Source organism: Rousettus aegyptiacus, unplaced genomic scaffold (genome assembly GCF_014176215.1).
Source record: "Rousettus aegyptiacus isolate mRouAeg1 unplaced genomic scaffold, mRouAeg1.p scaffold_m13_p_16, whole genome shotgun sequence".
Lineage (NCBI taxonomy): Eukaryota > Metazoa > Chordata > Mammalia > Chiroptera > Pteropodidae > Rousettus > Rousettus aegyptiacus.
The window spans coordinates 53,462,658-53,475,060 of record NW_023416291.1 but is presented as its reverse complement, the minus strand read 5'-3'; the positions used below and the strand labels follow the sequence as shown (position 1 = coordinate 53,475,060).

General features: G+C 53.1%; 1 protein-coding gene across 3 annotated transcripts; it reads left to right on the top strand.

Moving 5' to 3' along the window:
- Window positions 1-1,615: 1,615 nt before the first annotated feature.
- On the top strand, window positions 1,616-11,424 carry ZNF554 (zinc finger protein 554). 3 transcript variants are annotated; one of them, XM_036234150.1, is made up of 5 exons: window positions 1,616-1,778; window positions 3,094-3,175; window positions 6,083-6,209; window positions 7,551-7,742; window positions 8,199-11,423. In XM_036234150.1, the coding sequence occupies exons 2-5, from the start codon at window positions 3,134-3,136 to the stop codon at window positions 9,374-9,376; spliced, it is 1,539 nt and encodes a 512-aa protein (XP_036090043.1). In that variant the 5' UTR covers window positions 1,616-1,778; window positions 3,094-3,133; the 3' UTR covers window positions 9,377-11,423. The 3 variants fall into 3 exon arrangements, with proteins under 3 accessions (XP_036090043.1, XP_036090042.1, XP_036090044.1); XM_036234149.1 differs by having other exon boundaries at window positions 2,860-3,175; window positions 8,199-11,422; XM_036234151.1 differs by lacking the exon at window positions 7,551-7,742 and having other exon boundaries at window positions 1,616-3,175; window positions 8,199-11,424.
- The last annotated feature ends 979 nt before the right edge of the window (window positions 11,425-12,403 follow it).

The following is a 12,403-nucleotide window of genomic DNA, read 5'->3' as shown; positions in this document are numbered from 1 at the left end:
CCGCTGTTAGCAACGTGGCAAACTCAAGGCCACAGGGAGGCCGGCCACCGTGGGCCCTCTGGAGACTGCACAAGTGGCTCCGCGGTGTCCTTGGTGGTGGTAGGAACCAGGCATGCGCTGTGGCCCTGAGCAGCATGCGTGGCTGCCCCCATTGGCTCAGGACAGCCCGCTTTCGTCCCTGGACTCAGCTCCTGCCTCCTGCCCTGAACCTCTCCCTCAAGTCTGTCTCCCACCAAGGGTACCGGGCAGTACCCCGATCTCTCTCCCGAGGCCCAGGCCGCCCATCCTCGCCCACCCCAGCCAGGCCCACTGTGGCCAGCCTGCGGCCCCCTCACGCAGACCCGGCTCAGCTCCCCGCACCTGCATTCATGTCCTTTAAACTGGGACGAGGGGGCGACTGGTCTTGTCCAGAGCTGGTGGGCGCCATGGGGCCGGAAGGCGGGGCCCGCAAGGCCGAAGTCGCACGGGGTTCCAGGCAGCCGCCACTTACGTTTAAAATGCCTGGGGCTCGAAAGCAGAGGGACAACAGGACAGACCACCTGCCTCCTGGTCCCCGCAGATGTGCACTGTGGGGGCCCCGAGTGGCAGGTGGGGTTGGAGGTGAATCGCCTCTGCCACCTCCTCGCCCTGGATGCTGGTCCAGACCTAGTGCCCAGCTGAGGGGTCCACCCCGCCCTCACAGGTCCCCAGAGGCTCACGCCAAGCTCAGGCCCACCCCTCCCCACCCCTGGCCCTCCTCTCTTCTCTGCCCAAGGACTTGGAGATGGGGGCACAGATTCTGGGTCCAGACCATCGCCCTGTGGAGGGTACGTCCAACCCTCGGAGCTTTCTACCTGATGTCTGCTCTATTTAAACCAGAGACCTCGAGGACGAGTCCCCCCCAGTCTAGGCTTGGGACAAGTAAGAGGTGGCCCTGGAGAAACAGTCCCGAGCACCCACTGAAACTATGACGAAGTCACAGTCCTAGGTTTATGATTATATATCACAAGTGCCAAGAGGTCATTATAATTGTGGGCTTCTCTTCATTTCCAGGGGCCTCATGTAACTTATCAATAAATAACTTATTAGATGATTACATTTTACTATATTATGTTTTACTACATATCATAAATTACTATATTAAGAATATATTATTAATGTATATATTAACATTAATTATGGTAGTTTTGTTATTTTAATAGAATATTAACATAAATCAATATATTAATATTACTAATAAATACTAAAACAATTTTACTAAGTAGATCATATGGTTTTATAGTTTTTAAATAAATAGCAATGGTAATTATCTGAACGGCAAATCTTCATGTCTCAGGCATCGTGCGAAATACAGGACTCGCATTTTCTACCCTGTTTGAGGACGGCCGGCGTGTGAACTTGGGGCGCGCGGATGAGCGCGGCCGCAGGAGGCGCCTCGGGCCTGCGGAGACACCGCCGGCCCGCAGGGGGCGCTGCGCGCGCGCTCACTGCTCTCGGAGGGACGCGCGGCCCCGCGCGGCGTCGGGCGCCTCCTCGTGCGCAGGCGCACTGCGCAGTCCGCGCCGGCCGCGGCTCCCGCGCGCCCGCGGCGTGATTTCACGTGGGGTCGACAGGGGGCGCCGCAGGGAGCGTGTGGCTGAGGGGCGGGGAGGCGCGGGGACCCCAGGCCCCGCCGCACTGGGCGCTTCAGCCGCGGCGGGCCGCAGCACCCGGCAGCTCCCGGTGGCCGCGCTCCCGGTGCCTCCTGCGCCCAGGCTGGGGCCGCAGCGCCGGGACACCCGCGTTCGGGCCGCGCAGCCGTAAGTGGTCGGCGGCGGTTCGGACCTCGAGTCTGGCCCCGGGGCGGGAGGGGTGGTGGCCTCGGGTGCTCTGCTTGGGGTTTGCGCCACCTGTCACTCTGCAGGCGACAAAGTCAGGCCGGGCAGCTTGCCCGCAGCCACCCAGCACTGAGAAAAAGCCCCTGAGCGCCAGACCCGCGGGGTAAACGCTGTTGAGACGTGAACCACGCTCCCGGAGGCCGAACGTTAAAGGGAACTGGGGGGAAGCCCTTCGCTGTAAGGCAGAGGGGGGACGCCCAGATTTCACAAGGGAGACTCACTCGGCCCCCTGGGCGAGGCCAGGGGTCCGCAGACGGGGCGATCCTGCCCCCCAGGGAAGCCTGGGAGGTGTCTGGACGGGGCCAGGGATGCTGCTCGACACCCCACGGTGTCCAGGACCGTTCCATAGAGAACGACCCGGCCCTGATGTCCTCAGTGCCACGGGGACCCAACCCACCCTACCTTAGGCCTTGGCCTTGATTCTGGTGAGATTCAGGGCCGGCGACCGCCATCACCTAGGAGAGGGAGGGTGACACGGCCAGTGTGCATGGGGCTCTCCCTAAAGTGACCGGTGTGAGGGGGGCTCTCCCTAAAGTGACGTCGCAAGTTCTTGCTAAAGCCGTAGATGCAGAGACGACCTCGGAAGCCCAAAGGCTGAGGCCCAGTTGCTTTGGGGACTCAGAGGGGCCTGACCGGCATTGGGCCAGGGAGAGAAAGCTCCCTGCCGCCCAGCAGGGGACGGAAGGACGTCCCGGAGCTGCGTGGGAGCCGAGGACGCCCCATGGGTTTTGGGGCCTCGCGCTCTGGTCATCTGTGGCAGGCCCGTCTGCATCCTTCCTGCTGCAGCCCAGAGGCCGGTCCCCGACCTGTGGGGACGGGGCACCCGCAGGGTCGAATGGTGTCCCTGCCACAAGTTCACAGAACGTGACGGCCCAGTTGACCCTTGAACAGCGCGGGTTTGAACTGCGCTTGTTTCCCATACAGAGTTTTTGGAAAATCCTAGAGAACTTACTGCAAGTGTGTCTTCCTCGTGATTTTCTCAGTAACGTTTTCTTCCCTCCAGCTCACTTTGCTGGAAGAATACAGCGTGTGACCCACAGAACACACAAAATATGTGTTCATGCCCCGGGATGCGATCGGCGAGGCCTCGGGCCCGACAGCAGGCGTTAGTTGAGTTTTCAGGGATTCGGAAGTGAACGTGTGGATTTCGAACGCACGGAGGGCGGCGCGGGTTCTGGGGCCCGGCGACAGGCGTGGGTCCGGTCCTCACTGTGACCGTGCCCTTCTCCCTGCGCAGCTCTGCCCTCCCGGGACCTGCGTTTTCCGGAGAGGAGAGCATGGCTGCTGGCCGCCCGCTGCCCTGGGCCCAGGCGCGTCAGGTGAGTTGGCCGTGCTCCTGCCCGCGAGGCGCCCGCTGCCTTGGAGGGAACCCGCGGAAACGCGGGCCCTGATGGGAGGCGGGTCCCCTCGCTGTGTGGGAGACGGAGCGGGACTTCCCATGGGCATCACGCTGCTCGGACCCTGCGCCAGATCCAGCAGCCCTTCCCCACGGCGGGGCTGCCTCCCAGGCCTGGGGCCTTCCCCACGGGGCGGGGGGCGCCGGGGAAGCACCACCCTCTTAAGAATTTTTTTAAACCATGGTAAAATGCACACGAAATTCACCATCTTAACCACTGTTAAGTGCCCAGCTCAGTGGCCTTAGGCGCACTCAGATGCCGTCCGGTGTCCCCACCGTCCACCTCCAGGACGTTCCCTTCCTCCCAGACTGACACTCCGACCCCGTTACACACTTACCCCCCTCCTTCCCCCTCCCCCAGGCCCTGGCCCCACCATCTACTCTTTGTCTCTGAAACTGACTCCTGAGTCTGGGGACCTCCCACGAGTGGGGTCACACGGCGCTTGACCTATCATGTCTGGCTTATGTCACTGTTTATCACGTACCAGGTGTCAGGATGTCTGTCCTTTTTAAGACTGGATAAGCCTTTTGAAGGCTGGGGACAGCTGCGTTTAACAGTGAAAGTGCCTTACCGCGGTGTGTCTGTCAGGAGGAGGGGAGGGGAGCAGCATCTGTCAGTTGGGACAGCAGACCTGTCAGGCGGTGGAGACAGCCCGGGGACACAGCCGGTCTCTGCACCCCAGAGCTGACCAACAGCTGCGTTCCCTTGGTCCCCTCCAGAACAAGCCCTTCCCGGTGGACATCTGTCAGTGACCCAGACGGCTCAGCCGGCACCCTGACTTTGTCATAGTTGGGGCCCCCCAGAGAGCTGTCTTAGATCTGCACTGTCTCCCAGCCCAAAGTCCCAGTCGTCCCCCCGTACCCGCTGTCAGGCCAGCCGTGAGGCCCTGGATGCAGGATCCCAGACGGCCCGCGGCCGGCAGGTGCTGCAGAGCGGTTCTGGTCTGTCGCGGCGTCCACGTGGACCCTCCGCCACAGGCACAGGGAGCCCCCGCCTCTCCGTGTCACACGGCTGGGTTCACGGGAGCCCATTCGCAGCTCAGATCTGTCTCTCAAACACACTTCTCCTCTGGAGACTCTTTTCATGTTGTCGTCTGAGGCCCCAATAGTGAAAATCGTGAGTGTTGGACGCTGGTTTTGTTTTAATATGTAGAGAGTTTGCATTTTAGCCCGGCCGCCGGGCCACGAAGAGAGAAGAAACCGTGTCTCACTGACACTTTTTTTCCCCAAATGGGACGCTCTTGCTATTAGGAAATAATACATGTTCTCGTTGTTACAAGGGTCATGTTATAAACGTAATAACACAAACATTGTTATATTTAATAAATATAAACCCTTCTATTTCGTAGTAATTGTTATTATCCATCCTGTGTAATAGCCGCAAAATACAAAACTATTAAAAAATTTTTCCTTTTTATTTGCTTTCACATTTACTCGAAGCCTTGCAGTGCGTGCGCTCAGCTGTCACAGGGCTGACGTGGGGCCCCGGACGACACCAGCTGCAGGGGGAGCGAGGCCTGAGGCCACAGAGGCCCGGGGAGAACAGGCTGCTGTTTTCTGCTCCATCAAATGCGCGGCCTCGCTGGGAACCAACTTAACCTTTTCTCCTCCCGCAGGGGACGAGCAGCAGATCTGTGGCTATTTCTGGTCCACTTCAGGGCCCACCTGCGGGGACGTTTGAGCGCTTTCTCCTCCCAGCTGGAGGAGAGAAAACGTCACCTGCACTGCGCTTTGCTTTTACTTTATTTTATTTTATTTTATTATTTTATTTTTTAGGCAAGGCAGCCCTCGGTTGACCTCACAGATTGCATGGACCTTGTCAGCTTACAATCTCTTATTTTTTAAATTTTTTATGCCTACAGCACTTGGTCTTCCTAGGTGGTCTCCCATCCAAATAGTAACCAGGCCCGACCCTGCTTAGCTTCAGAGATCAGACCGCATCGGGCTTGTTCAGGGCGGCGTGGCCGTGGACTTGTGCTTTTTTTTGAATGGCCAAGACCAGCCAGGGGTCCGGCACTCCCACTTTGCTGGAGTTGGGGCTCTCACTTTCAGTCCCACGGGTAACTCATCCTGCTCGCCACAGGCAGCAGCCCGGCTGCTGGTTCCGACCACGGGTGCCGCGGGAGCCAGCCAGTCCAAACGCTGGTCACGGCGCACCCCTTTGTCCCTCCGTTTCCCGAACAGTGCTCAGGCCAATTCTGCGAGGCAGAGTCGCAAAGCCCACTTCTGGCTCCAGCTGTGCCTTGGAACGGGCAGCTGCAGATTGTGGCTGCACAGAGTGCCTGTCCCCAGCCCCCTCGGGTTGGGGGTGAGGGTGCCTGAGGTCACGCAGGGTTGCTGGGTGTCTGCCTTCGCAAGTAGCGGACGCCTGACCCGCACGAGTTGCTGCCACCCCGTGAGGTCGAGCGGTTCTGTGCATCTCTGTGCATCGCACAGGCGAGGAGTCCGTGCCCTGGGAAGATCACGAAAGCGCCTGCCACCCCCAGCCGAGAGCGGCATGGCCACGGGTCTGCACGCTCTTAGAATAAGCAGGGCGTGGGCCTCGAGGGGGACTGTCATGTTCACAGGCTTAGCAGCGAGAATCACCAGTTTGATAACAGATGGGCGAATGGCTTCCCGTCAGACCTGCGTGTCGTGTGGACAGTGGGCCCAGGGTGTGTGTGAACCCATGACGGGAAGCCACAGACGAGGACCCACGAGGTGCCAGCAGAGTCCGACTTCCAGGCTTTGCCCCCGGCTCCATGTGACTCCCCGGTGCCACCATCCTTGTCCACCTCTGCGACGTGGGTGGGGGCGACCTTTCTTGAGCAGAACCGACGTGGTCTTCTAGGAGTCGGTGACCTTCCAGGATGTGGCCGTGGGCTTCTCCCCAGAGGAGTGGGCTTTGCTGGATCATTCTCAGAGGAGGCTCTACCGAGAGGTGATGCTGGAGACCCGCCGGAACCTGGCCTCCGTGGGTAAGTCCTGCGTCTCTCGTCCCTGTGCTCGGCAGTTCACGCTCACTGAGCGTCTCCTGTGTGCCAGGAAGTGGGGTGTACTGGCGGATATGAATCCACCGTTCTGCCCGCGTGGGGTTCCCAGTCTGCCGGTTTCTCCAATACAACGAAGGAGCTGATTTATTCAGTACAGAAGGTCCTCACTTAACGACATCGATAGGTTCTAGAACTGTGGGCAAACGACATACAGCGAAAGCTGCCTCCTCACAGGCTAATTGATATAAAAGGAGTTGAGTTCCTACAGCATCTCGTCAACATCATGACGGAGAGGCGCTGGATGAGCCGGCGTCAGCGAGGGCCTGCGTTGGGGAGCGCGGGAGCCGGCGCCGGGGGCCGCGGCTGTGCTGAGGCGTAGGGCACGTCCCTGGTTCCCCTTGGGTGCAGAGTCAGGCGTGTGTACTTCTTCTTCTGCCCAGGCAAAGAGCTAAATTAAGTCTTTTTTGTGTGTGTGGCAAAAGATACATAACGTAAAATTTGCCCGAACCATTTTTAAGTGCACAGTCCAGTGGCCTTCAGTACATTCACATTGTCGTGCACCCATTCCCACCAGAACTTTCTGTCTCCAGAACTTTCTCATTTTCCCAAGCTGGAAGTCTGTCCCCACTAAACACTCACTCCCCTCCCCTCCCCCGGTCCCCGTCACCACCATCTAGTTCCTGTTTCTACGACGCTGACTCCTCCGGGGCCCTCCTATGGGCGGAAGCACACAGTTTTTGTCCTTCCATGTCTGGCTTATGGCACCGAGCATGTTGACGCCGCCACGCCGCAGCAGTGCTGGAAGGCCCCTCCTCCGGCTGAGTGGCATCCCTCGCGTGGGCGGGCCTCGTCGCGCCCTTCCCCCCATCCGTCGGTGGGCACTTGGGTCGCCTGCGAGTCCCGCGGTTGCGGACACAGTGTGCACACATTCTTCGAGTCCCTGCTTTGGATCCTTTAGGGTCCAGACCCAGGAGCGGAATTGCTGAGTCACGTAGTGACTCTCCAGCTTTTTGAGGAAACTCCAGACTGTTTTCCCCAGAAGCTGCCCCGTCTCGCGTTCCCACCAGCAAATTATGGGGGATCCAGTTTCTCCACATCCTTTCCAATGCTTATTTTCTGTATTTTTTTCTCGTTTAAACAGTCGTAGCCATCCTCCTCGGTGTGAGATGGTGTCTCGTTGTGCTTTTCCCTCGTCACTAGTGATGGACATCTTTTCATGGGCGTGTTGGCCGCTCGTTTGTTTTCTTTGGGGAAACGTAAGATGCACCAATTTTTAATTAGCAAAATAAAATCTTTAGCTTGGTCAGCGTACCCTTGTCCTTTCAGAAGCCTCAAAGGACCAACGTACCGATACGGTTATTGAGGATGGTGCACGTCCTCCAGCACAAACCTCTCGAGACGGCAGCCTTTCCCTGTGGGCAGGGTGTTCACTCTTTCAGCCCGTGGTGTCTTTCCACCCGGAGCAAGGAGCAGCCGTGATGATGGGCGCGAAAGGAATGCCCCGAGCCTCCCGTGCAGGTGAGAACCGGGCAGACGTGAGCCTTTGGGGTGCGGCAGCATCTTGGAGACTAAGCCAACGATCTCCCTACAGAGGCCCTAATCGTATAAGGAGCAGGCCCAGCCCTTAGTGGCAGCTTCTCGGGTGCCTTCGGTTCATTCTCCAGCAGCCTTCTCCTACCTGGCTTTGGGTGCAGAGAAGAGGGATGCTTCCCATTTCTTTCTTGAACCCATCGTGCCTGTTTCTAGTTCTATCTCTCCTTCCTCCTTTCTTGATATTTCTCTCTCTGCCATTCTTATTCTCCTTCTTCCTTTCCTCAGCACACTGGCTTAATGATCCGTCTCATTTTCTCGTCTTTCTCTGTGTTTAAAATTGGTAATTGAACACGAAGCCACATGTGCCTTTTTATCTGTGTGAAGTACTTCTGTCCCACCGTTCTTAAGTTAGAAATTTTTTCCTCCCTCAATTCATTTCAGATTGGGAGACTAGACTGGAAAGCCATGAGTCAGTTTACAAGGAGGCGGTTTTGGGGGAAGAACCACCTGGTGACATGAATATTACAGAGCTTCCCAGAGAAGACTGGGGACATGGGCGACGTAGGGAGAAACCTGAAGGTTCCCAGCGGCTTTTGAGTCAGACGGCGTACCTCCAAGCAAACGCATTTGCTCGCAAGAAGGCTACTGCCTGGCATGAATTTGGGGAAAACTGTATTCTGAGCTCAGGCCTTGTTTCCTCACAGGGGAATCGTGCTGTAGGAAAACACTTCTATGACTGTGACCTAGACGTTGAGAGTTTGGTCGCTGATCCATTCTTAAACCACCATCAGATGGGCCATATAGACCAGAGACCCGGGGAAAGCCACGAATGTGCGAAAACCCTCAGCCAAAATAGTTCCCTTGTTCAACACAGAATAACTCAATCTTCTGCGTATCCAGAAAGCGGGAGGTCATTTAATCACGACATGGCTCTTATGATACACAACAAAATTGACATGTTGGAGAAACCCTACGAATGCCCTCAGTGTGGGAAAGTGTTTAACCGGAGGCATTCCCTGAGTGAGCATCGGAGAACCCACACAGGAGAGAGGCCATACGAATGTGGGGACTGTGGGAGGGCCTTCGCTCACAGCTCCACCCTCACGCGGCACCTGAGAACGCATACTGGGGAGAAGCCCCACGCATGCGGAGAGTGTGGGAAAGCCTTCAACAGGATTTCGTCTCTTACCCAACATCAGAGGATTCACACGGGGGAAAAGCCCTATACGTGCAAAGACTGCGGGAAATCCTTCTGCCAGAGCTCCTACCTGATCTTGCACCAGCGAACACATACTGGCGAGAAGCCCTACGAATGCAACGAGTGTGGCAAGGCCTTCAGCGACCGCTCGTCGCTTAACCAGCACGAGCGAACTCACACTGGCGAGAACCCCTATGCATGCGATCGGTGCGGACGGGCCTTCAGCCAGAGGTCCTCCCTGGTTAGGCACGAGAGGACGCACACCGGGGAGAAACCGTACGGCTGTCGCGAGTGTGGGAGAGCCTTCAGCCAGACTTCCTCCCTCATCACACACCAGAAAACTCACACTAGTCAAAAAACCTATGCAATTGTTGACTGTGGGAAAGCTTTCTGTCGGAGCGGCCACTTTATTGCATTTTAGAGCTTGCTCGCTGTCCCGGAAAGTGCTTTCAGCACTCTACCAGATGAGAGTGGCTAGACGGCGCTCCATTGACATCCTCCTTGAAAAGAAGCAGGCTTATGCCACACTCTCGAAGAAGGCACTGAAGGGCAGAGCTGACAAGGGGCCTTTTATCAGGGCAAGTTTCCCAATGAGCTCCAGCCTCTTAGAAAAGATGGGTAAATGGGAACTCTAATATTGAACGGGGTTTGGTAAGAGTGACCCCATTCATTGAGTTGTTGAATCAAAATATTCTTTCAACTTTTCGTTTCAGTTGTCAGTATTTTCTTTTCAATCATCTATCTCAATATTGTACTTAGAGCGTGCTCTGCTTTTCAGTCATGATTGCTCCTTTCTCTCTAACAAGTATTCATAGAGAACCTGGACTCTCCGTGGTGCCGGGTGGCTGTGGACGAGACAGACATGTGTGCCAGCGGTGAGGAAACAGCATGGCTTCATGGACATGTGATCTGTGTGGTCACCAAGACTCGGCTCTCCGAAAGGTCCTGCCATTGGTTCGATACTCTGCTGTATCCATTTCAATATTACTAATAATTTTGAACAAACAATCTCCCCTATATTTTCATTTGTCGGCAAGCCTGGCGTGTTCCGTAGCCAGACCCGTGATGGAGTGAGGGTCAGGGAGCGATGTAAACAAGTAACCAAATACTTTAAATCTTTACCAATTTTGGTAGATTCTTTGGGCCACAGAAACAGGATGCTGCTGTAAGAGAGAATGAGAGAGGCACCAGCCTAAGATCCGGCCTTTCTGAGGGTCTGAATTTAAGTCGAGATGTGAGTCATTGGAGCACTCGAGATAGGGAATTTCACCAGAGGAGAGCTTCAGTTTAGCTCTGTCTTTACATGCGGTTTCATGATTATTAAAAGAAATATTTACCATTTTGTTAGGATTTCTCTGACTCAAAAGTATTTTGAGGGAGGATATATTTTTCAAACTTGTGGGTGTTGAAATATCCATTCCCTGCTCTGTGGAAAACAAATTGTTCTTACTGCACCGGCTCGCTCCTCCCGTGCCATGTCGGATGGGAGCACTGAGTACAGATTTTCTTGATTTGTTCCTGGCCTTAGGGCAACATTCAGTCTTTCACCATAGAGTGTGATGTTAACTGTAATATTTTCACATACGCCCTTCATCCTTACTCTTTTATTAAATTTCTGCCTTTATTATGCTGTGGTCTGAGAACGTGTCTCATCTGTGAGTCGTTGAAATTTGTGGAGGTTTACTATGTGATTGGGTTTTAGAAGCATTTCCTAGATCTCGAGAAGCAGTTGCATTCTCTGCTTTTATGGTTAGGGATCTGGCTCGTCTGGTACTTCAGTCTTATTAATCAGTGGCTCTCAGATTTCATGTCGGAAGGTTCAGATTTAATGGGCACCAGCTGGAGCCCCGCGATACGCATGTTTAACAGCCACGCCAGGTGGTTTCACCAGTGCTCCTTCGATTTTAATGACAGAGCGAGAAACATTGCTCGCCCTTAATTGTCCTTGTGTTGCTGATTCAAAGGTAATTAGCTCAAGAGAATTAAGGTACAGTTTCCTATTGCTGTTGTGTTTCATTTTCCTCAGCATTTTGTTATTTTGCTTATTTTATTGTTATTTTTATTTTTTAATTTTGTTTTTTTGTTTTATTTGGGGTAAATAATTTATGCTGGGTCTTCATTATGAATTACACTCTTTATCATTTTGAAGTGATCTCTTTGCTTTAATTAATAGCACCGACTCTGCTTTTCGAATAAAATCTATTTTTGGTATAATTTTTTGCCTCCTTTGAATTTCAAGTTCTTAAATCCCATGTATTTCTGATCTTTAACACATAGATGAATTTCATTTAGGATCCTTTTCTTTTTAATAGATACATTTATGCCAATTATTGCTGTGATAAATATTGGCTTTAATTCTGATAACATACTTGATACCATTTTTCTTACCTTTGAAGTTTCTTTCCTTATTTTTTACTCTGTTGTCTGTGTTGAGGGAGTGTATTTCTTTTCTGATAATTTGGAGTGTCTATTTCCTGCTTTTAATTATTTTTTACATTAAAAAATTTCAATTACAGTTGACATTCAATATTATTTTATGTCAATTTCGAGTGTACAGCATAGTAGTTAGACATAATTTATGAAGCGGTCCCTCGATTAGTCTTGTACTTACGCGTCACCATACAGGTTTTACAATTATGTTGACTACATTCCCTTTGCTGTTCTTCCTGCTTTAAGTTCTTTCAGCATTTTTTTATTACATTAAACATATTAAACTATTGTGATTTATCAACATTGAGGAGGTTTTGAAGGATAAAAGAGTCAAAGTACAGAGTATGTATAGGATAATGACATATTTATGAAATCTGAATATAGGGACAATAATGTTCTATATGGTTTATGGTTCCATATGTATGGCATGGCAATAATGAACATCGGATTTGTGATTGTGGTGTCCACTGGGAGGACGTGGAGGGGCCTAGTTTCCCAGAGGTAATACACAGGGGATTTCAACTCTGTAATGTTTTCATTCCTTCAAGATACCTGACAGAACATGGTGAGCCAATAGGATTTACTAGAGCTTAGCAGTAGATAGACGAATATTCAAAATGCTATTCCCGCATTGGTGGTATAGTGGTGAGCATGGCTGCCTTCCAAAATGTTATTCCCTGTGTATTTTGTATGATTGAGATGTTTCATAATAGTTTAACGGTGCCGCCCGCCCTTGCTCTGCGGTGGTGACCGTTAGTATGCGCCTTCATGAGGAATGCAAAAATCAACTGTGAATGTTCCACGTGCTCCTCCGGCACAACTGCTCCTACTGTAGTGGGTCTCGGAGCAATCTGATGGTCTTCCAGGGAATAAAACCTTTGCATCTTTGTGCCTGAAATAGAGCACTTTTTAGATGATGATGTATGATTAAAAATTGTATCCCAAACCAAAAGTATCCATTTGCAAAACACTAGGAGAGTTCGGCTAGGGCGAGCTCTGCTTGGAGCCAAGGTTCTGG

Bases quoted from the DNA above. Each gene is read 5' to 3' on its own strand.
- ZNF554 (XM_036234150.1), top strand. From the start codon at position 3,134: ATGGCTGCTGGCCGCCCGCTGCCCTGGGCCCAGGCGCGTCAG. The intron at 3,176-6,082 runs GTGAGTTGGCCG...GTGGTCTTCTAG, and splicing joins CCTGGGCCCAGGCGCGTCAG to GAGTCGGTGACCTTCCAGGA. The intron at 6,210-7,550 runs GTAAGTCCTGCG...TTGTCCTTTCAG, and splicing joins CCGGAACCTGGCCTCCGTGG to AAGCCTCAAAGGACCAACGT.